The 27,766-nt window shown below is 44.0% G+C and overlaps 4 protein-coding genes and 1 long non-coding RNA gene across 6 annotated transcripts; 2 read left to right on the top strand and 3 right to left on the bottom strand.

Annotated features, from left to right (window-relative positions):
- LOC8077233 (UTP--glucose-1-phosphate uridylyltransferase) lies at positions 949–8,411 on the bottom strand. The gene is made up of 21 exons (XM_021452444.1): positions 8,230–8,411; positions 8,075–8,122; positions 7,893–7,984; positions 7,677–7,767; positions 6,612–6,672; positions 6,447–6,524; positions 6,258–6,308; positions 6,077–6,150; positions 5,782–5,854; positions 3,385–3,442; positions 3,236–3,282; positions 3,096–3,161; positions 2,859–2,891; positions 2,706–2,758; positions 2,558–2,633; positions 2,372–2,428; positions 2,200–2,283; positions 1,994–2,092; positions 1,658–1,762; positions 1,330–1,401; positions 949–1,247 (listed from the first exon to the last, which is right to left on the bottom strand). The coding sequence occupies exons 1-21, from the start codon at positions 8,313–8,315 to the stop codon at positions 1,221–1,223; spliced, it is 1,431 nt and encodes a 476-aa protein (XP_021308119.1). The 5' UTR covers positions 8,316–8,411; the 3' UTR covers positions 949–1,220.
- LOC8074181 (histone H4) lies at positions 15,680–16,298 on the top strand. Its single transcript, XM_002462758.2, has one exon. It carries the CDS (start codon positions 15,770–15,772, stop codon positions 16,079–16,081), a length of 312 nt encoding a protein of 103 aa, XP_002462803.1. The 5' UTR covers positions 15,680–15,769; the 3' UTR covers positions 16,082–16,298.
- LOC8074180 (NAC domain-containing protein 45) lies at positions 18,060–20,810 on the bottom strand. Its single transcript, XM_002460591.2, has 3 exons — positions 20,309–20,810; positions 19,945–20,222; positions 18,060–18,503 (listed from the first exon to the last, which is right to left on the bottom strand). The coding sequence occupies exons 1-3, from the start codon at positions 20,463–20,465 to the stop codon at positions 18,282–18,284; spliced, it is 657 nt and encodes a 218-aa protein (XP_002460636.1). The 5' UTR covers positions 20,466–20,810; the 3' UTR covers positions 18,060–18,281.
- Positions 20,204–22,431, top strand: LOC110432951. Its single transcript, XR_002450259.1, has 4 exons — positions 20,204–20,396; positions 20,834–20,947; positions 21,479–21,610; positions 22,299–22,431. It is a non-coding gene; the product is annotated as an uncharacterized LOC110432951 (long non-coding RNA).
- On the bottom strand, positions 22,386–26,038 carry LOC8074179 (NAC domain-containing protein 86). 2 transcript variants are annotated; one of them, XM_021454255.1, is made up of 3 exons: positions 25,628–26,038; positions 25,157–25,440; positions 22,386–23,202 (listed from the first exon to the last, which is right to left on the bottom strand). In XM_021454255.1, the coding sequence occupies exons 1-3, from the start codon at positions 25,782–25,784 to the stop codon at positions 22,903–22,905; spliced, it is 741 nt and encodes a 246-aa protein (XP_021309930.1). In that variant the 5' UTR covers positions 25,785–26,038; the 3' UTR covers positions 22,386–22,902. The 2 variants fall into 2 exon arrangements, with proteins under 2 accessions (XP_021309930.1, XP_021309931.1); XM_021454256.1 differs by having other exon boundaries at positions 25,157–25,437.

Here is a 27,766-nt window from a genome sequence, read left to right as displayed (position 1 = left end):
TAAGACTGGCCTTGGTTACGTTTGAGCTCTTGATTATGAATATAGCACATGTCAATCTTTTTTTTTCCTTTTGCAAATATATAGCACTCCCTCCGTTTCAAGTTATAAACTGTTTTGATTTTCTAGATATATAATTTTTGCTATGTACTTAGGCCTTGTTTAGATCCAAAAAGTTTTCGGATTTTGACACTGTAGCATTTTCGTTTTTATTTGACAAATATTGTCCAATCATCATAGAGTAAATATGCTTAAAAGATTTGTCTCACGATTTACGAGCAAACTATGTAATTAGTTTTTATTTTCATCTATATTTAATGCTCCATGCATGTGTCATAAGACTCGATGTGACAAAGAATCTTGAAAAAAAAATAGTTTTTAGATGAACTAAACAAGGCCTTAGATATACACGCCTAGATGGTTTCTGCGGCTGATACTATTTTGTTAAGAGTGAAAAACACTATACAACGATTAATAAGCCGAACGAACTAATAAGTTCAAGTGAACAGGGCTGACAATAATTTAGAACGAAGGGTTGTGCTGACAATCTGTCTAAACTTTAAGTTATTCATTGTTAGTTTAACTTGAACAAAACAAGATGGGTTTATAAGAATTGTACGACCCCAGCTAATTTACCGGACCATGAGGGGAGTCGCTGCAATTTGTTCAGGACTTCAGGTAACCAAGGTGGAAGACCTACAGGATAGGGCCGGATAATGGAATTGCCGGCAGGTACAGTGCATCCCGGATGGATCACGCTTTATCCAGCACATTCGATTCGAACAAGCAGGAGCATAACCACAAGCGCCATGCGCGCGAAAAGTGCCCCGCATGACGGCGTTACCTAGGGAATATGGCCATTTTGTGCCCTTTCACTTTGTGCTTTTTTCCATAACAATATTCTCGAGCACCATGCATGTACCACCTAGGCATCTACACGAGACCTCCCGATAAGACATCATCATACCGCACGGACCTCCCGGACTCCCGGTAAGACGCCATACAGCAAAGATCATTTCAGCAAAATATACGTCCCTGGTGCACCAAAAACAGAAGTACAGACGCACCAAAGATCACAATTATTCTCTAGCGGGCTCACAGAACCCTCACAACGGAAGCGGAATGCACAAGAAAATTACAAAAGATAGAGCTCAGTGGGGGTGATTAGGGTTGCCAGCTCCTGTGACATGTCCTTGGGAAAAACTGGTGACGCCAAGCATCGCTTAAAGATCCTCAGGGCCATTGACATCCTGGAGCGAGCAGAAACCATGTGTCAGGGCAAACCAAAGCACAGCAATTGGAAATGTCATATCGATGAGATGTTGCTTATACCTTGTTCTCAAGTACAGCTCCATCTGGAATCTCCAACTTCACTCCAGACTTGGCAGTGATTGTCACCTTGCCCTAGAGATAGCACCAACAATATGCATCAGGCACTTTTCTTTCTTTTTTTTGAACAAGAATCAGGCACTATTCAGTAACACAGATGCCACAACTCAACGAGTATGGAGTGGAATGACCATATACAAGACCATATCGGACAGAAAAAGCTGACAAAATCTGCACCAGGTATTCATGTCCAAACACAACGTCATACAGTACCAAAGCGGCACATATGGCAACAAAGGAGAAAGAATAACCATCAAATCACAAAGTTTACCTTGAGTGTAATTCCAGAGCCAAACCAGACATCACCAGAAACCTTCAAGTTGTCAAGCTCGACGATGCTGGGGATGGACTTGAACCGAGCAAGGAAATTGGCAACCTGTATTAAGGAAGGGGGGGGGGGGGGGGGGAATATTTCATCAGTGCTTGCTGATCAATGATTTTACCAATTGAAAGGAATGGTGGTTTTTTCTGATCAATGGTTTTGCCAGTTTACGTTAAAAAAATGGTTTCGTCAACACATTACTTTGTGAAGGAACATTCTCAATGCTACTCATGGAACTCTGTTATTAAAGATATCTTCATTGTCTTGGCAGACAAACTGCTTTACCTTCTTGAACTCAGGTCCAAGCTCAATCGAAGGGTTAGCTGGATTCGCTCTGGCTGGGTTGCGGATGACAAAGCCATCAACCAAGGTGTAAAGATCAGACTGGAAAAAGAAAATGAGCATAGCATTGAGCCATCAACAAAATTAAGCTTAGAACCAGGCTTATTATGATATTAAACTAGCAAACATTGAAATGCATCCAAAAATACCTGCACAAGCAACAAATCAGATGTAGCCTTCACTGGGAGAAACCTTGAGCGGGGAACATTAATTCCAATCGCTTTGTCGAAGAACTAGTTAAAAGTAACAAAAGCATTAGACCACGAATACAAGGGGGAAAATGGAACAAAACTGAGTACTGGACAGGGAACTTTTGCATACCCGAATAGCTGCACCAGCTGCAGTTTCGAGTTGAAGGACCTTTACACCATCAACTTCCTGTAAATGCCAAGTTCTTAGTATAAGAACCCAACATTTGTAATAGAACTCAACAAAGAATCTGATTGATGCACGACAGTATAAATGCTATGCAATGGATATGATAGAAGATTCAGATAGGTGACATACCTTGGGGTTTGGAATAATTTCCATCTTAAGAGCCTCAGCCTCTACGAGTCTCTTGATAGCTTTAAGGTTCACCCACCTGTTGGGCAAGAACTGTTAGATAAATATAGACTTCCCCCCCTTTAAAAGGCAGATAGACCAGGTTTCTTACAAGTTGTTAGTGTTGAATATCTTAAACTTCTCGATTGATTTAAATTCATTGACCTGGTAGATACAAGAGAAATAGAAGGTCGTGTTAGCTCTTACTCTGATGAAATCATGGAACAGATTATGAAACTTAAGTAAAGCAGAAACAGCTACATACATGCTCATCAGGTACTTGGGCAATCTCCAAAAGCTGCATAATTATCATAAAATGAATCAGTATCATCTCATGCTAGAATCCCAGAATGAACAGGAAATAAGCATAATTGTCTGTCACAAATACAAAGTTCTAACTTCCGAGTGCTATTAAAGGCTCAAAACCTGAAACCAGTAACAGGTGGCAATAAACTAGCAGTGTGCAGAGGAATTATTCAAGTTGAGCAACAGGCAAGTGTACCTGAACTCTTCCTTCGTAAGAGATGAGTGTACCGCCCTTAACATCAGCCAGCGTCTTTGGAGTAACCTAGAATACATACAGTTCATGAGTTTTATGTTGCACAAACTCAAAAGCAGTATAAACAAGGCTGTCTTCCATACCTCCATGCAATACTCGTTCTGGTTATTGATCAGATGGTTTAGGATCTCTGTGCTGATTAAGGATACAATTTTCTATTGAAAGCACATGGCAATATTAAGTATTAAAGCAGGAAAGAAATTATACAAATTTGATCATCCTATTTGGATACTGATGTCGACTATAGCACCCAAGTTGTCTGAGTTTGCAACGAAGACATACTCCTTGCCCTGACATAGGATTGGGAAACAGATTAGAGCTATCAGTGTACTATTGTGATTTCATTTATTATGTTAGCCCAGATTATATTAGCCCAGAAAAATGTTCTGGAAGTTGGTTGCATAGATATTTCAGTTTAAATTTCTCAGGAAGAAAAAAGAAACAGCCACAATATTCAATTGCCTCAGAAACAAGCTTGCCTTCTATTTTGACCAAAACTTGCACTCTCTTACATAGAAAGCATTGAAGGGCCTCAAATAGTGAAATATGATTTATGAATAACACACAACAATAGTACATTGTGAAGGAATGTAACTTATTTTCTTTTCATGAAGTAACCCTCTGTAATTGTCATGGGCATAAAGAGGGGCGCCGTAGGGCGCAAGTGTCCTAGTTGGGCCTTAAGCCCATTAGTGTTAATTAGTGTCTCTCTTAGTTATTTGTCTATAGGAATAGTACCATATTGTCTAGGCACAAGAGGTGTTAGTCCTATGTACCTTTTATATTCAGCCCATGGGGCACAATGGAAATCAAGCAATGAATTATGAAGAAACAATTCTAGTCTTCCTCAATCTCTCAAGCTCTTGGCAAAGCATAAGGCCTAGTTATCCCAAAGCTCTTGGCAAAGCATAAGGCCTAGTTATCTATCTTCCAAATATCCACCGCGTTCATAACACCCGGTATCAGAGAGTCCAGCGATCCTCCTCCATCAGCCAGATCCTCCAGCACCTCCGATCCTCCATCAGCCGAATCCTCCAGCACTTCCGATCCTCCATCAGCCGTTTCCAAAAAAAAGATACCGATCCAGATCGTCGCGTCGCCTACCTCATCCATCGTACCGCGCCGCCACAGCAACGCCACCAGCCGCCGCCGCACCCCCATCACCACAGCCGCCGCGCCGTAGCCCCATCACCACCATCCACCGCCGCCACAATCATCGATCCAGATCCGCCACAACACACCGCCGCTGCCACGCTTATGGACTTCCCTAAATTTGCGGGGAAATCTGATCCTGTGGGCTTCGTCAACCAGTGCGACTCCTACTTCCGCCGAGAGCACATCATGGAGGAAGAAAAGGTATGGCTGGTTTCCCGTAATTTGGAAGATGACGCCTGGGTTTGGTTCCTACAAGTCCAGCACGCTGAAGGCACCCCGGCGTGGCGTCGCTTCACCGAGCTCCTGCACCTGCGCTTCACATCGCCCCCGTGCCCCGACCTGCTCCACCATGTGTCTCCTGCTGCCAACGACACTTCCCGCATCTTTGCTGATATATTCACGCAGCTGGATCGGATCAAGGAGTTGCTCAACGCGAAGGATAAGAAGGACCGTGAATGCCGGGCGGCTGTACGTCTCCAGGCAGCAGCACGAAGACTCCTGGCACGTCGCCGAGCGCAGGCTCTTCGTGCCACAAAAGCATCGAAGGAGCAAGCAACGGTGCGCCTCCAGGCAACAGTGCGAGGAATGCTTGTCCGTCGCATGGTGCGGCAGATACGCGTGCTCCTCAGCTCGACGTTGTCGTACGTGTTCATCCACTCGGACTCGCCGATACGGCCTGCGGCTCCAATTGCAGTGGAGGTCCAAGTATGGGCGTTTCCAGTGCAGCGACCTCACATCCAGCATCAGGCATCAAAGGCTATCTCATTTATCCTTGTGCCTGCCGGGGTGCTAGACACTTTCAGCATAAGGGCCAGCTGCTTCACACTCCACACTTCAGCCTACATGAAGCCAGCAGAGGCGCTCTTTCCATGGGATCCAGGTGGATATCCTTGTATTTTAGTCTTCAATAAAAAGGGGAAGCCGAGATGTAAAAGGCTTAACCCTATTTCGCTTCAGCTCTCCAGCTCGAGGACGAGCTGGGTCTCCAAGGGCGGGGGAGATGTCATGGGCATAAAGAGGGGCGCCGTAGGGCGCAAGTGTCCTAGTTGGGCCTTAAGCCCATTAGTGTTAATTAGTGTCTCTCTTAGTTATTTGTCGATAGGAATAGTACCATATTGTCTAGGCACAAGAGGTGTTAGTCCTATGTACCTTTTATATTCAGCCCATGGGGCACAATGGAAATCAAGCAATGAATTATGAATAAAAAATTCTAGTCTTCCTCAATCTCTCAAGCTCTTGGCAAAGCATAAGGCCTAGTTATCCCAAAGCTCTTGGCAAAGCATAAGGCCTAGTTATCTATCTCCCAAATATCCACCGCGTTCATAACAGTAATGTAGAAGACTACATCAATTAATATTTAAATGCAATCTAAACATAAAATATTAATATCTGGAGACCATAGAGTACAAAATCAGTTTCCAGATCACTTAAGCTTGCCAACTACAGAGAGAAGATTAATGTGACTTCTGCTTACCTGAGCCAATAAGATGTCAAGTTTTCCGCTGTTATTCAGAGAGGGGAACACATCACCATGGCCTGGAGGATACCTTTCACATCAAAAATCACAATAATCAGATGGGGGTATTGCATTTATGCAGATATGCTATAAATGAAGTATGGTTCAGACTTTTTTTTTTAACATAATATGGTTCAAATTATATCTGAAAGCCTTCACCATAAATAATCCAACAAGCAAGGTGAGATTCCATTGGGAGCAGCCATTGGAAGAATATTTTGACTTTTGTAATAACCTAAGAGAGAAAACTAACCAGCCATCCTTCCCAGAGTTCCCTTTGCTTGGAAGTGGCAAGAAGTCCTCGGTAACAATGCGAGGATACTGGCTCTGTAGAAGACAATGCAAATTTATCAGCTAATATTGCTTGCCACTCCAAAATGCCATATAATTGAAATATAAGTGTAGTTGAAGTATAACAAAAACAGGCCGCAAACCTGATTGAAAGTATGAATTTCAATGTTGGAGTTGGAATACTTCTCAACAATCTTCAGGGAAGAGAAAAGGTAAGTGGCAAGCATGTTAGTACAAGTCTAAGAACTCAACATTTAATGAACACAAAAGCATGTTAGTACAGGTCTAAGAACTCGTCAATTTAATGAAGACAAGCAAAGGGGAAACAGAACCTTCTGTGTGTCATCATGGGTGTTGAAAGAGTTCATCAGAAGTAAAGGGACACTGCATCCATACTTCTTGTTCAGGGACTGCAGAGACATGTAAACTAATAAGGCATAGACCGATACTGCCATATCCAAACAGTAAGAAAAGATGTTCAGGTTAATGAAGAATACCTCAATTTGGATCACAATAAGATCAAGGAATGTGAACCCATTGCGGACTTCAATGACAGACCTGCAATCCATACGAATCTTAGTTGTGCTAACTGCTCAGAGATGAAGGAAGAGTCATAAGTCCATAAAATCTCAAGGATCATGCATAACAGCACAAATAACTAATTAATTAATTAAAAATGTATCAGGTGACTAAGTGCGGCTAATACCTATCAAAGTTGTCTCACTAGATTAAGTGAACAATGATATGCTGGGAAGCCATATGACACATAAATAACCAACAATTCAATTACAAATGTTTCAGCATGTCAATGCACTACTAGTTGAGGCATTAAGAACACTCCATAAGACAGTAATACAGGCAGCTGCAGCGCATTAGGAGTTGAACGGATAAACAATTTGATCATCTTATCACATCAAACAACATATGCACACAGCCACTCATCAATTCACTCATTTTGAAGAATGAAAGGAGATCTAAACCTATTGGAATCTCAACACAATGAAAAGGGACAACAGTATGAGCATTTGAAAGTGACAACTAAAGTATTCCATTCCATATTCTTCCAGACCACAAACATTGAAAGCTCCACTGGTGGGCCAATAAAAACAACATTAATAGGACAGGTCATACTATAACAATGATACAGTACAATATGACATTTGAACGTGCACACCAAAATCCAAAGAACAAAGCAATTGTGGTACTTGTTTAATCATTTGCGTCCATTAGAAAAAGGAACCCTTGCACCAACTAGAAAACTATCGACCAGGAAACTAACGAACAAAAGTAAATAACCCAGAAACAGACAGTTTGAATAATGAATATTATATTATTAGTGCTCTACCGCAAACCATGTGCAGGAAGATCAACATCTAATTTTCGGTGTTGCCAGAACATGTATGAAATGAACAAAGACACAATCCACATATTCACAGGCTAGCTAAAGAAAAATACAGTTTCTAGTCCCTTCATAATTCAAATGAAGCTCTATACATAATCCAACATATGAGAGCTGGTAAAATTCAGCTGAGCAGTAGTGGAGAGGCTGGAGGTGCACTCACTTGGGCCCAGTGCAGCCCATGGTCGTCCCGAGCCCTCCGTTAAGCTTGAGCACAACGAGCTTGTCCAGCAGCTTCTTCGTCTCCTCGAGATCTACCTCATAGGCACACGATCCAATCAGTGTTCACACACAGTGTGTAAAAGACCCCATCGGATCCACCCACAACCACCACCACACTACACTCAAACTAAGATCAAATCGGAACGGGCGATCATACCTTCGGGAGGCGACGCGAGGGTATCGTACGGCACCACCACCTCATCAGTCGGGGTCTGGATCTTGCTCCACTCGATCTGCTCCGCCTCCCCACTGCAAAACGCGACAGCACACATAACTCAACTGACGAGTCGATGCGCACAAAGCAATCATACAGTAGCGAAGTCTGCGGGATCTACTTACCTGAGGTAGCGTGACACGAGGCTGAGGAACCCGGACTTCTCGTTCTCGCTGCGCGGAAAACCCACTCAGAAATCAGCAAAAAATGGGAGGCGAAGCGATCGGGCGGCGAGATCTAGTGCAGAGAGGGAGTTGAGTGGGGCAGGGGGGGGACTCGCCTGATCTGGTCGAGCTTGGCGACCTCGGCGCGAAGCTTGTCGAGCTTCTCGTCGACCGACACCGCGGCAGCGGCGGCAGCGGCCATCGTCGTCGGGGTTCGCGAGGCTCCGAAAGGAAAGGACGGGAGCAGATGTCAGACGAGCGGAGGGAGTGCGAGCGAGGAGGTGTGGCGAGGGAGCAGGAGCGCGGGTTTTCTTTATAGCGGCCGCGGGTTTTCCGTCAGGCGCCGTGACGGAATGTGCGGCGGGGCCTGCCCGATATGCCGCGCGTGGTGACGGCGTCTGCCACGTGGCGCGACGGCGAGGCCCCGGCCGTGCGGACCTCGGGGCTGTCTCCGCTTGGCGCGGGGGCCGCGTGATCGATCCGTCGGCGCCGCGAACGGGATCGGGGTGGCGCGGCGGCGCTGAGCTGGCGGCCGTCGGTTTCGTCGCGTGGGCTGGACGCGGACGGACGGCGTGTCATTAGGCGCCGCGCGTGCCTAGCAAACCAGTCTCTTTCGGAAGCTAATACCATCATGATTACCATGTTTTATCTTTTCTTAATGCTGTCATGGAGATGTGCAAGTAAAATTGGATTCTGTTAACTGGATTATCGTGGGCGCCGTGGTCTGGTAATGCTGTGTGACGAGTGCGGAAACATCGAACGCGACACAGTTTTTAGAGCACCTCCAACACTATCCCAAATTTTTTGTCTCTCGTTTATGTTTTTTTCCCAACTATCAAAATAGTATGTGAAAGAAAAAAAAGAGACCATCTTCAAAAGTACCCATATTTGACTTTTAAAATATCAAAATTGTGGATCTATCGTCAATCATAAATCTTACCGACCTTCATTGGGCTCACCAGCACGCCCGCGGTCACCGACACCATGCCTTGCGCCCTTGTCAGCGTGGAGGTGGGCGGCAGCAGTGCTCATGCGTCCGCACGTCCGGACTTGTTGCTGCAACGACCGCGGCAGAAGGCAGCCCGACGGTAGTTCGCTCGCAAAGGCCGACGGTGGATCCAGCCCACCCGCATGTCTCGTATGCGGTGGGGGGCGCACACGCGTTCGGCGTGAGGCAGTGGTGACCGCCCCGTGCGGCCGCTTGGCATGCAGCAGTGGAATGCCCGACCATCCCCGGCGTACTCTGCATCATCGGCTTCCCCATCCACGTCGCACGCAACGGAGCTTGCTCGCTTGGCCTGTGGCGATAGTGGCAGCGTCCGAGCGGTGGCGGCAGCGCCTGTATGCTCGCGCCTATCCACCCGGCACGGCAGCGAAGTACCCTGCTGAGGATCGAGGAGGCGGCGCAGGCAAGGGCCGATGCGCGTGAATCCTCTCAGCGGATTTTTACACACGGAGGAGGCCATGCGAAAAGATAGAAAGAGATATAGTCATATAGGGAGCTTTTAGAGATGATTTTTTCTCTTTGTTTTTTCTAAAAAAAACATAGATAGTGAAGGAATATGGAGTATTTTTGGAGATGCTCTTACTACTAGCAGCGCTATGATATCCAGTCTTGAAAAAAAATACTTAGTAATGTAGCTAACTATCATTTTCAAATCAAAGAAAATAAAAGTTACTTCTAGCATGTGTCTGTGTGCGTGGAGGATCGAGTGCGCGCTTCTGCGGCATGTCGGTGTAGAGCAATAGTTGCATATACAGGTGGTACAGCTCGTGCCGGTGCCGCGACCAGGTTTCAGGTTCCAGCCATACATCATGGTGCGATTAGGTGTCAACGTGCGCTTCTAACAAACTAATAATTGCACAGTGTGGCTGCAGAAAGGTGCATGTTTCACCAAACTGATGTTCCATTCAAAACTAATAAATATCAATTTTTTTAATCCTGTGTGTGTCGGTGCACGCAAAGATGAGTAGTATACGGACTGCGGAAGCAATGTGGTGCCACAAGAATATGGTAGCGCAACGCCGCAACTGCGCAAGATGCATCAGAAGGTGGCCCTTTGGTTTAATTTCCTTTTCAGAAAATGGTGTAGCGTCGGTTATACTCTCACCTTGGCGATTTGCCGACTCATATCCGACACACACCGACATACAGGACCACGGCAAAGTGCATGAAACCAAGCCGAGAACGAGAAGCCCTTCAGTGATGGCTGATGAAAATACACTCACCTATATCTGCGCCCGTTGCCGTTGGAACTCCAACTCCACCGCTGTCCGCTGGATCTCCAAAGACTTGTGCGCAGCAGCACAGTGCTCCGTTCTTGGTCAGCATCGCTCTGATGACCCAGCGAGCCCGCTGCTCCTGTCTCCTGGAGCTCCTGCCCCTTGCGCCCAGCTGAGTCACAATTGACTGATTTGAGGGTGAAGGCGAGCAGAGGTGAGAGATAAGACCTTTCGGTGCTTCCATGGACGGGGTCGGGGATACCCAAACAAGGTGCCCAACAGATCATCTCACGCCGCTGTGATCGCCTCCAAATGACCATTCAAGAGATTGCCCTCACTTCCTGCATTGCCTCGTGCCAACGTTGCCAAGCGAAATAAAATCCAAAACTAAAGCCTCGTTTAGTTTTCAAAAAATTTCAAGATTCTCCGTAACATCAAATCTTATGGCACATACATGGAGCATTAAATATAGATAAATAAAATAATTAATTACACAATTCATCAGTAGTTTACGAGATGAATCTTTTGAGCTTAGTTAGTCCATGGTTGGACAATAATTGTCAAATACAAACGAAAGTGTTATAGTAGCCAAATTCAAAAAATTTCACCAACAGCGTATGCGTATAGGCATGGCTGCATGAGCTTGTACACAACTGCAGCGGCAACTCAGGCGTCAAGCAACTCAAGGATATGATGGGACAAGCAACAGCTGCACCGTGTGGGTGTTGAGATAATGAGATGTATGGGGTCTTGCTTAAAAGTGAACTTTTGGTGATCCTAACGTGTAAGCTGCATTCTATGGGAGTGTTTGGCAGTTTGGCACTACATTTCAGAGTCGGATATGGAACTTGTCCAATACTCCTTTATGCTTTCAGCTAATTCAGCTATGAAGTGCCACAACAGAAAGAGTCATTGGGAGGAATAAAAAGAGATCGTCAGTTCGTCACGTTTTCCTGTGCCACTTGTCCTGGACTCCAGACGAGTTACGTACTATCTCCTTTCAGAAGCTAATGATGGTGTTAGCGTCTTGAATGTATGTTCGTGTGATTATGTTATGGCACGCACTATACGCGTGTTGCCAAGGAGACGTACAAGTAAAATCCAATTTTTTTGTTAGCTGTGTTTAGTGGCTTTCCGCTATCCGTGTTGGGAAGATCTGTTTGATGACCGATGAAGAACGTTTTGATTAGGCACGTAGACATACAGGATGCCTTACATGAGCTTTTGGCCAGATGCAACTGCATCTGAACAAGCGGTGGAGCGTGACATTGGAACAGGGGAGGAGGGCAGTTGGCCAAGCCTTTGGCCACTGCTTCCACTGGCTCAAGTCATAACCCTATTTTTTGGACAAGAAATAAACTTTGGATGTTATTACATAGTCCTATTTCTTCCAGGTGCAAGCCATTCCAGGAGTTACAAATAGTGTACATACTAACATTCAATGTAGGCCTTGGGGCCTTGTTTACTTCCAAAAAATTTTGCAAGATAAGAATAGTAGCACTTTCGTTTGTATTTGACAAATATTATCCAATTATGGACTAACTAGGCTCAAAAGATTCGTCTCATCAATTTTGACCAAACTGTGCAATTAGTTTTTATTTTCATCTATATTTAATACTTCATGCATACGTCTAAAGATTTGATGTGCCGGGGAATCTGGAAAGTTTTTGTAAAATTTTTAACAAGGCCTTAGTTCATGAAGTATTTTGCAAAAAATCCAAAAACCTTGAGACTCGCACCAAAATTCTAACACCAATTTTTTTTATTTTGGTGTTCACTTCCAAAAAACTTTGCAAAACTTTTCAGATTCCCTTCACATCAAATCTTGCAGCACATATATAGAGTATTAAATTACGAGATGAATCTTTTGAGCCGAATTATTCTATTATTGAATAATATTTGCCAAATACAAATGAAAGTGCTACAGTGTCCATTTTGCAAAAAGTTTTAGAACTAAACAAGACCAATATTCCTATTTAATTTTGCAAAAAGTTTAGGGCCAAAATATTTTGGACATGTTTACATTCAAAATGCAAAATAGCAAAAATTTGCAAAAAAATTCAGATTCCCCGTCACATCAAATCTTACGGCACATGCATGAAGCATTAAATATAGATAAAAGAAATAACTAATTACATAGTTTAGCTGTAATTTGCGAGACGAATCTTTTAAACCTAGTTAGCATATAATTAAACAATATTTGTCAAATACAAACGAAAACGTTACGGTGTACGTTTTGCCAAATTTGTTGGAACTAAACAAGACCTTGGGCCAAAATATTTTGGAACTAAACAAGGCCGTAGGTTTTGTACATTTTTTTAGAGGTCAGCGACGGGGGATCAAATCGTTCTCCACCTGATTTTTATTCCACTGACCCCCCCCCCCCCCCCCCCTCTCCAATTACAGTCTAGAGTTACAATTCATGGGCGTTTATTACATATCAAACAGTGGTACTCCATCTTTCAGCCATGGTCGTGTTTCATTTTGGGAGTCGGCAGCTCCATGAACATCCAGCTTCATTGCAGGCGGCGATCAGGCGATCCACACTAGGCTCCATGCGTCTGAAGATGACCTTTTTTTTGCGAGCTCTGAAGATGACCTTGTTCCGGTGCTTCCATATTTCCCAACAATAGAGTAGGATGAGGGGATGGGCAACGCTTTTGATGCACTCATGCACACGGCGCGGAGTTCTGGTTTGCCAAAGTTCAGTGGTCTTGGTTATCTCCTCCGGCACCCAGCCAATACGACTCCACAAACTGCGCACGAAGTTGCAGCCTGAGATAGAGTGACTATCTGCTGAGTTCTGTACATTCTTATGGGAGGACAAAACGATCCAGCCAAGAGTCAAGACATTTGCTTGGAGATTCCTTAGACTAGCCTTAGGCACTAGAAAGCATCTTCACGGGATCACCCGAGCATTCATGAAACTTGCTCACGTTGCGGTAACGTTGAGGACGAGAACCATCTTTTCTTTGAATACAACTTTGCTAGGGTAATCTGGTTTGAATCAGTTGTGGGGCTTAGGTCAACTGCACTACCTTCATCAAGAAATGGATTACACCTGCAAATCAACACCATCCTGCAACAAACACAAGCCACGATAGGTTTGGTTTTTCAATTACGTGGTGCTTATGGAAATCTAGAAATGGTCACAAGTTCAAAAACAACCATTGGTCAGTTACGAGAGTGCTTCTCGAAGCCAATGCTTAGACAGAGCTTGTCTCCATGTTACGGAAGAATACTTATTGAATCCCCAAGAATCTGAACAAGCTGATAACCCTCTTGTGTGTCCTTTTATCACTTAGAGCTTGTTTTAGATGATGCGGTTTTCAAAAACTATAGTATCACATAATTGTAGATTTATAAACCAAAGAGATACAAAACAGTGGCTTAGAAAAAAGAGATCATGAGTGGAGTTTCTAGAACTCCAAAAGACTATAATTTTAATAAAACCATAGTTTTAGAGACAACAAAATTTGTTGCATCAAAACACCCTATAGTTTTAAAAAACTAACGTATTTTATAAACCATAGTATTTCTTCAATAATTTTAAAAATACTTTGCAGTTAAACAAATCATTAATGTTTCTTTGCAGGAACAAGTTGAAACAAATAAAATCTTTTGCGACGCTTGTACTTGTACCTCCTTACACCACACAACGTATGGGAGTCATTCAAGCCGATAACAATAACGCATAGAATACATATATAGTCAATGATTAAATAACAACTAAAAAAATGTTTTGTGTTACAATACATATGGAAAACTTAAAACTAGAAAAGAACACAAAATATTTTAGAAAAAAAAACAAAATTAATTATCCCTAAGTTTCTAACGCTCATATGACAATCAATCTATTTGGTGTGCTAAAAAAGGAATCACGGTAAAGGAAGACTATTCTCAAATAATGCACAGGTGTTAATAGAAATCAATTCAGAAGGATGATAAAATAAGAAAGCACTAATTCTATTTGACTAGCTAATTAGAGGAATATTGTGGAAACCAGAAATAGAGAAAACAACAGAAAGACTACTTTAAAATTATATAAGATGCTATGAGAAATTAATATGGAAAAGCACAAGAAATCAAAGTATAAATAACATCATTAATTACTTAATTGGAGTATCACATAACCGGTGAATTTATATGGTTTATAATAAACATATATTATTGAATAAAAAATATGTTTATTGTTAGGGAGGCCATGTCTCCCTAACACCCCTAGCTCTGCCCCTAACCACAAACCAAGCCAACATGCTTCATATATATATATGTCTAAACATTAGGTGAAAAGTTTTTAAATGAGATATAAATGAGGCCTAAACTTGCCCCTAGTTTTGAAGTTACAGGCAACATACACGCAGGTATTTGACCTAACAAAATTACTGCAGAGTGCAAACTAAGGCCTTGTTTAATTCCTAAGAATTTTTGCAAAATTTTTCAAATTTTCCGTCACATCAAATCTTGGGGTAGATATATGGAGCATTAAATATAGATTAAAAATAACTAACTTAGCAGTTACCTGTAATTTGCAAGACGATTTTTTTGAGTCTAATTAGTCTATGATAGGGTAATATTTATTAAATACAAACAAAATGTTACACTATTTTGATTTTTTTTTGCAACTAAACAAGGCCTGTTCTGTTTGGTTATTCCTGTTTTTTTAACACATATCATATCGAATGTTTGACACATGCACGGGGTACTAAATATAAACTATTTACAAAACTAAAAACATTGACAAAGAATAATTTGTATGACGAATCTTTTAAGCCTAATTAGTTTATAATTGAACACTAATTGCCAAATAAAATAAAAATACTACAATATATATAACTTTAACAAGTCCAACCCAACACCCCTAAACTTACCCCTATTTTTGAATTTGAAGTGTGATATTTGTGTTCGCTTGTCTTTTTCTGTCAGTTAACCGTGTTTTTCTATAATAAATAATAAAATAGTAATTTCAGCCATGACGGTGCAAAACAAATTTTGACAGTTGCTGATATAAGGGCCCACTGTCATACACAGAACGGTCCGAAATTTCACGAATCCGCGAAACTCCCCGCCCAACCTCTGCGGTCTAGAAACATTAGGGCCCACCTGCCATGTACCCACGCAACCACGGTTCGCTCCAAAATCCGTCGACCCCGCCACATCCTCACAAAAGAAACACACGCCCCAGCCACGTCACCGATCCGCGCAGCCGCACCTCCTCCATTCTCCGCCACCCATCTCGCATCCCGCGGCACAAAGCTCCCATCACGCGGATCGTGCCTTCCACCTGCACCCCAAAGGCCCTGCCTCTATAAAACGCAGCCCCACACGCCTCCAACACCCACATCAGCACTCGTTTCCCCTTTCACACGAGCGCAGCACAACCACCACCCACTACTTCCAAACAGGGGAGGCGACCGGCGACCGGCGGCGGAGATGTCGGGCAGGGGCAAGGGCGGCAAGGGGCTCGGGAAGGGCGGCGCGAAGCGGCACCGGAAGGTGCTGCGCGACAACATCCAGGGCATCACGAAGCCGGCCATCCGGAGGCTGGCGAGGAGGGGCGGCGTGAAGCGCATCTCCGGTCTGATCTACGAGGAGACCCGCGGCGTGCTCAAGATCTTCCTCGAGAACGTCATCCGCGACGCCGTCACCTACACGGAGCACGCCCGCCGCAAGACCGTCACCGCCATGGACGTCGTCTACGCCCTCAAGCGCCAGGGCCGCACCCTCTACGGCTTCGGCGGCTAGGTTAGGTCAGGGTAGTTTCCTGGCTAGGTGTCTCGGATCGGTGGTAGTAGTTTGGTTACCTTCCTGTGTTCGTGTTGTAGTGGCTGTAGTAACTGGTTGCTTTCGTCTCCTTGGAGTTATGTTGTGTGGGTCTGTAAGAACTGCTAGTTCGATTGAATTGGAATGGATGGTCTGGTAGGAAAATTATATAGTTTGATTTGAAACATGCTCCAACGAAGCGATGCCTCTAATTGGAATTCTCGCCATTGATTTTCAATTGTGCAGCCTTGATCTGGTTTTAATCCCGTTTCTGAAGTTTCGTTGCTTTATTGTTTGGGATCCCTCAAGTTGTTCACACCATTTTGTGGAATTTGTGATTTGAGTCGAAGTTTCAATTCATTTAAGCGAAACAATCCGTTAATTCATCGCCATCTTAGCGTTGAATCTGTGAAATCGTGTTTGGAATTTGGCGGATGGATGGATCGCTAGCTTGAAATGTGTCAGGAAGGGGAAAGAATGAACACGGCAGCAGTCGGAACTCAAGCTGGGAGCAACAGGTACGTCCCCAAACCTCCCCCGTTGCAGCTGTGTGACGCACTGTCTGGTGTCGATGGCACCCAATCAACCCATCCGGCCTAATCCCATTGATTCTGTTGTCTGCTCCAGGCGGTGCACGCGCTCCGGCCTCCATCGCTCGGGCGCTCCCTTCAGTCCCTTGTCTGCTTGGTGTCGGTTCGATGGGTCCGCGATTCCGATCCTACGGCAATGGTATGCGGCGCGAGGAGTAGCAGCTGCAGCCTTGCTTGGGAATTGGGATTGTCTTCTGAGTCTAGGGCTCGGATTTCGCTTGCCTGCTCTTTCGGTAACGATTTCACTAACTTTTGCACGTCCTTATCATGGCTTTCGTTTCAGTGATTTATCGATGCTGAAAAGCTGCTGGGATTAATCTTCTTGTGGGTGGTTGTTTCCCGTGGGTGGCTTTCGTCACTCGTCAGGCTCAGACCAGCTTTGTATCCATGGAACTTTTGTGGTTATCACACACTCTGGTTTGTCAGTTGTTTCAGAGTGTTCTTTTTTTCTATGAATGCAATTAGTGGAGTTTTGACGTTGTGTTTGGCTTAAACCTGATCATTGAGAGCTTGACACCATTGTGGAATTGGTTTCAGTCTGACATAATGTCTTCTTAGCTAGAGTACCTAAACAAACTTCTTTAACTGTGCCAGCAAGCTGATGGAATACCAAGATAAAGCGAATGCATCCAGAAGCAAAGCTTTGTAGAGACGAATGATGAGATTTCAAAGCAATGGAACTAAAGGTATAAAAAACTTGGGCCATGTTACTGAATCTTGCTGTTATATGAAACTAAATTCTGAATTTGCCATAGAAGACGTGAGCTCTATATGCTCTGGAAAATGCAAAATTGTGCAGTTTAGCGTATTGAAGCTTTGCTGACCCAAACTCCTGATGCTGTGGTGCTAGTGAAACTATTATATTCTACCAGTCTAGTACTACTCTTGTACTACTGATTTACAACTCAGAAGTCCCTAGACATTAGCAATGTTGATTCAGTATCATGCTCATACCATACTGTTTCTGGTCTAAATCAAGAAACTCATACTTGAGATTCGAAACCAATTGGTTCTTCACTTCTTCTGAACTGTACAACACTCCATTCTGTGGTGCCACTGTTTATGCTTTTTTTTTTTTTGAAACTTTGGCAGTAGTTCTGCACTTGTGCTATTTCATTAGAGTAGAGTGCCAGGGAATTGCAAAGAAAATGTGTATGTCTAATAAAAATAACTATCCTTGGGTCTAGGTATAGCTTACTGGTCATAGGGGATTGACAACTTTGGTGACCTTTACTGTAAAGTGATATCTGCAACTGCATATGAAAGGAATATGTAAATAAATGATATGTGTCAAATTAAATTTATGTCTTTGTACTGTACTCCCTCCTATAAATCACTGTGTTTAATGACAGATACAGGAAGACCGAACCTTGAAGTACCAAAGTAGGATGTTTTTTCTATTACAGTACCAAAAGAGAAAACTATAACTCTACATGAAGAGTCAGAGCCCCCAAACTTAGTGGTCATCCTGTCCAAACTCCAAAGTGAGAACCGAGAACTGATGTTATCAAACATATACAAAGTCAATGTGCAACTGAGAGGTTTCTAGTTAGATGAAGTTAAACAACTGCCTTATCAGTTCCATACTTCCATCACTTTGTTTTGTTGCACCATAGATCATCAGCTATGAACTGCATCCATGTGTTGTCTTTACCATGCTCATTTGAACCAGATGACTGTCCAGCATCCCTGACACTTGTAAACTGTTCTTGTTTTTCATTAGCTTGTGATGAGCTGCACTCGCCTTGCTTTTGCTTCTGGAACTCTCCGAGTGCCACATTTTTCTTGAAGACACGACACAATGCATATGAGTCCTGTAAAATAACAGTACGATTAACAAGAAATTGACTGCGTTTCTGTTTCCTTTACAATTTAGGTGGGATGATTTTTGGTTTTGCACCTATGGAAGGAAGATTTCAAGTTGAACAATTTGGAAAGAGTTATCGCCATGCAAAATAAATGCTTGTAAGGTGCTTCTCGAGCGCTTCCTATCCCTCTACTGAAAAATATATGGTTGTATATACTGAAAAAGTTTATTTAGATTGTACTGCACTGTTCTGTTGGGAACTTTTTACCGAGTTCCGTGTCCTCTTTGTTCAAATACATTCCATGTTTATCATTTGTTGTCTTGAGGTATAATAGCTAGAGTCAGAAAATCCAGCATCAAGTACAGGTGTACCGGAAGAAATCAACAGTGTGCAGATTCAGAACTTATTGATAAAGCAAATTACTTATTTCCAAATAGTTTTACTGTGTACTTGGTTTGAATGATTTTAGCTTAACTCTTCTTTAGTTTATAGAAATGTCAACTGAGACGTCAGAGCTAATATCATGGTGCTAAAAAAATTCTCTTAGAACATGAGCAATCACTCATTCCTCCAAATAATTACTATGGCACTTGCTGTAGAACTGAATTAGGTTGTCATATCTTTATTCAATTCTTATTTAGTTCATAGAAATTTCAGTTAATGCCTTTTCTAACAAAACCTGTATTGTCTGATCTAATTCAAATGGGGTCAGTTAGACATTTTATCGGCTCTGGCTTTAAGGGTGTTCTACTATCAAGTAAAGTAGTTGTGGGACATGGAGAATAAAGTGTAAAGCCACCGACACAACAATGGGTCACACCACACATGTCTAAGCTTTAAGGTAGCATCCACATGCAACTGACCAAGACTATGTATACTCTGAAATCGGCATCATGAGGTGCTGGCGCCTGGCGGCACCTACTAAACCGTGTACAATCTTGTGTTATCATTTCACATCCCCAACCAGGAATTGGATGTTAAATTTGTCTTATCAAGAGCACCAGAAAAAGTGTACTGTACCATGTATGACCCCATTAGATAACTGGAAAGAAACTTCTGCTGTACTTTGCAAAGTAACTATGGTCCATGGAAGCAAGGAATACTTTATGGCCACAGAAGGATACGGGGAGAAAAGGGATAAGAGCCCTAACTTTACATGCACTCCATGCATAAACAACGTAGCTTCCTAGAACAAACAATGCCCTAAATTTTTTTTGTATGTTTCAACGTAAGTGTTTCTTTAACATGCATGATATCCTTGAAATTCTTGCGTAATTAAGGACATGGTTACTACAACATTGATTAATACAGAGATCAAACATCTTTTTATCTGGGGAAGTTGGTTAAATTTTTGATACAATTGAATGCAGACTGAGATCACTAAATGCAACAGAAGCAACAGACAAAGTTTAACTCATACTGATGCATAGGAACATGAATGAGTTACCTGAATCCCCATGGTGTTCTCGCATTCGCTTTCCTCAATGCGGTACTCATGCATCACCCAGTTGGTCCTCAGCCCCTGAGGAGCTCGACCCTTGTAGTAGACCAATGTCTTCTTCATGCCGATTGATCTGTTCTGGTAGTTGATTCGCCGATCTTTGCCTGTTGATTTCCAGTATCCTGCTTGGGTTGCGCGATTTGTGCGGCATCCATTTGGATACTTCCTATCCCTTGGCCCAAAGAAATACCACTCGGAGTCTCTACTAGGCAGGAATGATTTCTCTTCCAAAACAAAGGTATCTCGAATTTCAGTTAGGGGTGATGAAATCTCAGGATGAACAACTGAATGAACTCTGATTTCAGGTTACCTGCTAGCTCCCAAGGCTCACATTTGTAGAGGTCTACTTCAGGGATTATGTCGAGCTCGATGCTTAGCCCATGGACCTTCCTCTTGAGGTAATAGTTCACAAGCTCCTCATCAGTTGGATGGAACCTAAAGCCTGGTGGGAGATCAGCCGGCGCCATGGCCTCCCAGCTCGCTGCCTCCTTTCTTGCTGATCTTTCTCTGTCTTTACCCTTTGTCTTTCCCTTCTGTTGCCGGCCACTGTGCTCTTTAGCTCCCCCGTGAAATGATTCAAAGCCTGCCCTACAAGTAGCCGTGTTTCCCTTTACAGGATTCTCACACAAGCTCTGGACGTCTTACAGCACCGCTGGATCTTCTTTCCTTATCTTTTAACGAAACAAACTTTTATTTTTGTTTTCTGGATAACACACCTTTATGATATTCATGCTAGTAGATTGTGTAGGGCTGCATGTGAAAGTTGTCACGGCATTGCCCTCTTGCGCCGTGGGGGTATGTTCTTTTGTTCACTGAACTTGTTTTTGTGTTTCAGAAGCTTGGTCTCTTTGAAGTGTCATAGAAGAGAACATGACTAAAGGTTAGTGTGTTCTAGTAACATGTCACTATGTATCGGGATCAGCGCTGCAAAACAGAAAGTTTATGGAAGGTAAAAAGAAAACTAAAGGTTCATGCAGCCATGAGGCCTTCCAGTGTCAATGAGCTTGCATTGCTATCTATTTAGCCATCTAGATCAGACAAAACTTTTGGCTTTGGAGTCTGATAAAGGAGTACTTGAGTACTAAGGATCGTCATTCACTTTTTGTCATTCACTTTTTTTCATCTATCGAATGCATAAACTTGATTGTCTACCCCCCTAATAGATATGATCTAGTTCCTTTCTTTCTTTAAATGAAAAATTTTATAAACAACGATCACAGTCTCAACCAATATAACAGAGATTTTATTTGATCTCAACCTTGGTTGGGGAAGAAATCGTTCTGTCCATCCTGTGGTCACTCGCTGTTTTCTTCTTCTTAATAACTTCCCCAACACTACAAATGACAGCATGCATGCATTTAAAGAGGTCTGCTACTATAGTCTTACCCAATTCTACAGAAAAGACATCCATCCCTTTCAGCTGCATGTGGTCTAAAGCAAATTTTGCAGCTAAATGTAGATTTGCAAATTGCTTTTGCAGTTGATATGCCTGTTGAAATGGTGGAACAGTTCAAAGGTGGTTCCAAGGTGTTGTGTTGACATCAAGGCACACTCTGAACATTGCAGAGGCAACACGCTTGCAACAAAGTTTCACGATGAAGACGCTTGTAAGGTAGCCTTCTGAACTTTAGTTCTGAACTTTATTATTTTGCTAAAATCTACAGAAAAAGTATTCTTCAGTGATTATCTTAAATCTGTTATCATTGCACTTCTCGGAGGGTAGTAATTTGCTGTGACAAATTGAAAAATGAATTCCTAGAATTTCAAGGTAGGAGGGTCCAAAGCATCTGTATGTAGCTCAAACTGGTCACAGCTATTGACCTGGAAGGGGTTCTGCTTGACATTCCAGAAAGGGCTGCTGCAACAGCATGTGTTTAACCTCTGATATTATGGAATAGTATTTCTTCAACCCTTTGTGAACCCGAGTGTTTCAGCTTAGCAAAGCATTGCTACTGACAGCATGTGATCGAACTCCTGCTATTAGGCTTTTCCATATTGGCAGATCTATAGAGACCTTTATATGCAATTTATATATGATATAATTGTAAGAATGACGCTGCTGTTTGAACAAGCTATACAGCCTTTCTGGTTATATATGTTGAAAGGGAAAACTGGTTTCTTATGTGTGTGTGAAGCAGATATTTGATGCATTGTGAAATATGAGCCAATGTTTTTGACAAATAATCTCCAAACTCTTCAGTAACATAGTATTTATATTATGCAAATACCCTCATCTTATGATAACATTACAGTTAATTGTCTTTGAGATTTTTTTTTTCATTTTTCCATTTCATTGGCAGACTACAGATGCAATTACGTAAGATTAGCAGAACCAGGTGCTATAGCTACATTTTGGAGCCTCATATAACTTAACAGGACAGGTATAGTAGTCATAATTGTCTTCAATTTCCATTCATACGGTGCACTATATTTCATCTGACATATAGGCACAAGACAAAAACTATGCAATGGCATAGCTACATCCAGTATACTTCACAGAAGAGAAAAGACACCACCCAAAAAGTACAATACATTCGATGAAAAACCAAAAAAGAAGAAAAGAAAAAAAACAAGGGAGCTGGTTGTTCCTATATGCTATATAGTATATTAAATATATATAACCCTCCTTATGAGCTCAACTCAAGGAAGGATTCTGACAACAATCTTGAGGCGGCAACGATCCTTCAACTCCCGGCCAGCAATAGGATGGAAGCTGAAAACCCAAGGGATGCCTGCTTATTGTGCTATATATGATCTTACTCCTTGTAGACATGATCACGGTGGTTATTAATAGCTAGCCAGCAGCAGCAAGCAGCATCTCGATCAGAGAAAAAAGAAAGAAAAATAGTTATTAGGAGGATTTCAATTCTGAGCTGCATCATCCTTGAGCAGATCAAAGGTTTCTCAGCTGGCCAGGGCCACACAGGAGGTGCTCTCCTCGGCACCGTCCGCCGTGCTGGAGCACCATGCGTCGTCGGAAATGAACTGCATCCAGGACTCATCCTTGTCCGCGTCATCGTCAGCTCCACCGGATGTGGACCCGACGGGCACGTCCGGCGACGGGGTCTGGTACTCCTGGCTGGCGCTGGTGAGCAGCTGCTGGCAGGCGCCCTCCAGCAGCGCCATGCTGCACTGCGCTTGCAGGCCGTCCACCTCGGTGCAGATGGCGTTCTTCTTGAAGACCCGGCATAGTGCGTAGGTGTCCTGGATCATGAGAATATGCCAGCACAGAGCGAGGAATTCAAAGAAAAAAAAAATAGTCATTATTAACCAATAATATATCTCTCTGTCTTTTTTGCTCGTTAACTACATACGACACTCATGCATGATTATGTTTGTACGACATGCTACATTTGCTATATTTCGTTGAACAAATTAAACACAAACCATGCACGCCCTTTTTATGAATTATTGTTTTTGTGTTCTGTATTTCGTTGAACAAATTAAACACAAACCATGCACGCCCTTTTTATGAATTATTGTTTTTGTGTTCTGTTATATAAGAAAAGAGATCAGGACGTGATTTGCGCGCGAGAGAAAGAAAGGCGGCAAGGGAAGGGAAGAGTGTGCGAGGCTGATGATGGATTCAGCATGGAATAAAGCGGAAAGCGGGTGACACCGACTCGTTTCGCCATGAGAGCGGGGAGAGGGTGAGACGGTTTGCTTTGTTTTGCTTTGCCCTACCTTTAATACTGTTGGGTACATTAAAAATGATACTTAAATCAGAGCAATAAAAAACGCAAAAGACAAGAGCAAATTAACCACAGTTGACGGGGTACGAGTTCCGACTCGCCCGACCCCTCAGGGCCTCGGCCGCAAGTTCCGACTCGCCCTCCCTCAGGGCCTCGGACGCAAGTTCTGACTCGCCTGACCCCTCAGAGCCTCGGACGCAAACACCGACTCGCCCGACCCCCCTCCGGGCTCGGGCGCCGGATCCCTACCCGCCAGGACAGCGAGACTTCGATCGCACGGCGCCCGTACCCACGACGTGACAAGCGCATACCGCAGCAGGGCAGGGTGGCGACTGTTCCAACCACCCTGGGCACTGCAGCCTCACCTCTTTCACTGTGTGCCCTTACCTCTTTCACTGTGGCGTACTGCCTCACGGTAGAAAGGGAATGGGGGAGGTTAATCAGCACCACTATTTGATGTCCTTTCCCACTATTGACGCGATGTTCAGCAGTACCGGCGATCCGACCCCCGTGACTCCTAGAGGGCTCGGTAACCCTCCACAGAGACAGCCATCCCTCAAGAACAAGGTGAACAGGCTTCAACAGGGTCGGGACTGTAACTCTTCCACTCGGTAGAGGGAAATCTACCCATGTAAATCCCTGTCTCCCTTTGAGGCTATAAAAGGGGAGCCAGGGCTCATAGCTAGGATCAGGTTCACATACGCCCAACACACTCTTCCACAGAGCAGCGACCAGCACTCTGTCCACCTCTAAGTCGAGACCTAGGACTTAGCCCTCTCTCGCAACCTGCTTGTACCCCCTACTACAAGCACCTTTGGGTGCAAGGTTATACAGAACCTCCGATCACACTGGACGTAGGGCATTCTTGGCCCGAACCAGTATAAATCTCCTGTGTCTCACTTGCATCACCATCCAAGCTCGGGTAATCACGCAGACTTATACTCGTTAGTGCCTAGACCACGAGTCTAGACGCCGACAAATACCTCATGGACATGATCAATGCACAGCCCATGGAGATCATGTCTGCTGATCTGATGATGTTAGTAAAAAGAGGAGATTAGCTAGAGAGGATTCGTACATATATACGTATACAGTACGGCTAAGCTACTAGACTGTAGAGAGAAACGAGAAAGGAGAGCATTCAGAAAATTTCTGTGTCAATAAGAGGACAGAAGGAATTAAAGAGGCCCAATATGACCAGAGCCCTACTATAGGCACCTAGCTATATCTAACAGGAGTGTCATGATGCTGTATCTATATGCACTACGTACACACAGCACACGTGATATATCACGATCATGATGAGACCACGATCTAGCTACTTCAATGTAAGCTGCCTAGCTTATTCTTCAGCATACCGGCCAGTTCGCTCCTACTGGCACTGCTGGCAGCAGGTAATCACAAAGGCAATGCAAGCACAGGTAGTAGCTAGTTTAATTACAGCAGTAGTTAAACAAACGACTAACCTGGATGGGCAGCGTGTCCTCGGCGTCCTTGTCGTCGAGTCGGTACTCGTGCATGACCCAGTCGGTGCGGACCCCCTGCGGCGCGCGGCCGCGGTAGTAGACGAGCGTCTTCTTCATGCCGATGGGGCGGCCGGCGTGGTGCAGCACGCGGCGGTCCTTGCCCGTGGACTTCCAGTAGCCGGCCCGCGTCGCGCGGTTGGTGCGGAACCCGTTGGGGTACTTGCGGTCCCGCGGCCCGAAGAAGTACCACTCCGGGTCACGGCTCGGCAGGAACGACTTGTCTGCTTGGAGATGCATTTCATGCATGCATGCGCCCGATTATTAGTATATATATCCAGTTCATCGATCCAGCACAAATCATGCATGAATTCTCTCGATCGAGCGGCGCGCGGCGGATTGCATGCCGCAGATCTAGAACGAGCGATCGAGATGCATGGAAGAACGAAGACATATATGTATATATATACGTACCTGCGAGCTCCCATGGCTCGCACTTGTAGAGGTCGACCTCGGGGATGATGTCCAGCTCGATCTTCAGCCCGTGGATCTTGCGCTTCAGGTAGTAGTTCACCAGCTCCTCGTCCGTCGGGTGGAACCGGAAGCCCGGCGGGAGCCCCACGGGCGCCATGGTGACGATGTGTATATGTGTGTGTATCTCTCTATATCTCTCCCTCCGGCGCGGCGGTGATGAGATGATGAGTGAAGTACTGATGCCGCGCCGGGCGCCGGCCGAGCGAGCTGGCGTGGGCGTGGCGCGCGCGCCGAGCGAGGAGTGCACCGCCGGCCGGCGATCAGCGAGCTCGCGCGATCGCCCACGGGGCCGGCCGGGTGTGAGCGAGGCCAAAGACACCTTGCTTGCGCCGTTCCTCTTTGGGCACTGCTGCGGATCGATGCCTTTACCTGCAGCGCGCGACCCCTGGCCTTATATAAGTAGTTTTTCTCTCCCGATCGATCGATCGATCGCCGGCGTCAGCAGGTGGTGGCCCTCCTCTCCCTGGGCCTGGGGTCGACACGGCCACACTGCACAGACGACACAGTCATGCCTCTCTCACGATTCTGGGCGATCGGATGGCCACCTTTAGTTGTCGCTTTCCTAGATTCCCTAGCTAGCTAGCCCTCGTCCCCTCACAAGCTTGACCCTTTTTTCCATGGGCTCCAGGATCATGCATGTTCCTCTCTTCTCTAGAGTCCATACGACGACTAGCTCCTTCACTGACGATAGATCATAGATGCATGCATGACCATGGCCGACTTAATTGGTATCGCCCTCTGCCCCTCTCTCATCTAGTAGCTGCAGTACATCGCTGCGCAGAGGTTTTACTCTACTAGAGTAGTGTCTAGGCATACAAAAGCGTACTTCTATTTTTTTTACTAGGGAGACATACAAAATCTACACTTTTCTATGTCTCCCCAGTGTATATCTGATCTCTTCAGTCCGTCGCCTTGATTTATGAGAGATCATGCATACGGATCTTGTCAAAAAAAAAAAGACCGATATGCATACGGAGTGTATGCAGATTGTGGGCGACGACGTGTAGACCGCTTGTCGGTGACCAAAAGTGCACGATTACTCTAGGCTGCTGAAATTGAATTCTGATACTGATAGTATCTCCAGTTAGGTATAGAATTGCACAAACTCTAAACTCCGCCGCCATGTATTTAGTGAAGCAGTCCCAAACATTCCAGTCCATTATTTTCTAAAGCACAACAAGCTTCCCAATTCATTTTAGTGGGACATCTAACAAGATGGTCAATGAACTCTGCTTTTTTTAATACTTGCTCCATTGTGGATGTTTTTTAGTAGATATAGTAGACAGAAAACCTAGAGTGAATAAGCAGTCGCAAACAGGTTTAGGGGGTGTTTGGTTCGCAGCCACACATTACCTCGCCATGGATGTGGCTGCCACAACAGTTTGGTTGTTGTTTAGTTAATGCATAAGTTGTGGCGGCTATACTTTTTCCTAGTTCATTTGTATGCTTATTTCAGCCACACCTGTGGCGGCCATTTCTCACGCCACAGCCTTCGGCGGCGCCACAACTTGGATGGCTGGCGTGGGCTATGAACCAAACAGCCCCTTAGTTCGACAACATAGGGTGGGTTACATGTCAATCAAATAAGCTATACAAAACCTCATCTTATTTTTCTCGAATAAGCAAAAGATTTGCGCATCTTTGTATTAAGTAACTCATCTTATTCTAACCCATAAGGAAGCTAGGTATGGTTAAAATTGTACATTGAAAGCTCGAAGGATACGAACAGTAACAACTCATGGATTTATTTATTTCTGTTTAGCGAAGACACCATACACATGTACATACACCTCATATACACGCATTATTTTATAAGCCGTACTTTTTCTGCTAGCCAACATTGTTTTTCTCTCACGATAAATCAGCGAACAGTATTTTCAGCCATGACTTTTCAGATGAGCGAATAGGCTTGGCCGGTATAAAGTAGTTCTCCACATTATTCGATATCTAACATTAAAAAAATAGAACAACATTTTTTCATGATTAAGATAGTAAGTTTGATCAGTTATGTTTATTTAAACCCTATATATATTATTACTGTAAAATATCATTCGCGCACATATTGTGTTATGCTAGATG

This window comes from Sorghum bicolor, chromosome 2 (assembly GCF_000003195.3).
Source record: "Sorghum bicolor cultivar BTx623 chromosome 2, Sorghum_bicolor_NCBIv3, whole genome shotgun sequence".
NCBI lineage: Eukaryota > Viridiplantae > Streptophyta > Magnoliopsida > Poales > Poaceae > Sorghum > Sorghum bicolor.
Note: the sequence above shows the minus strand (reverse complement) of the source record. Positions and strands in the feature narration are given on the sequence as shown.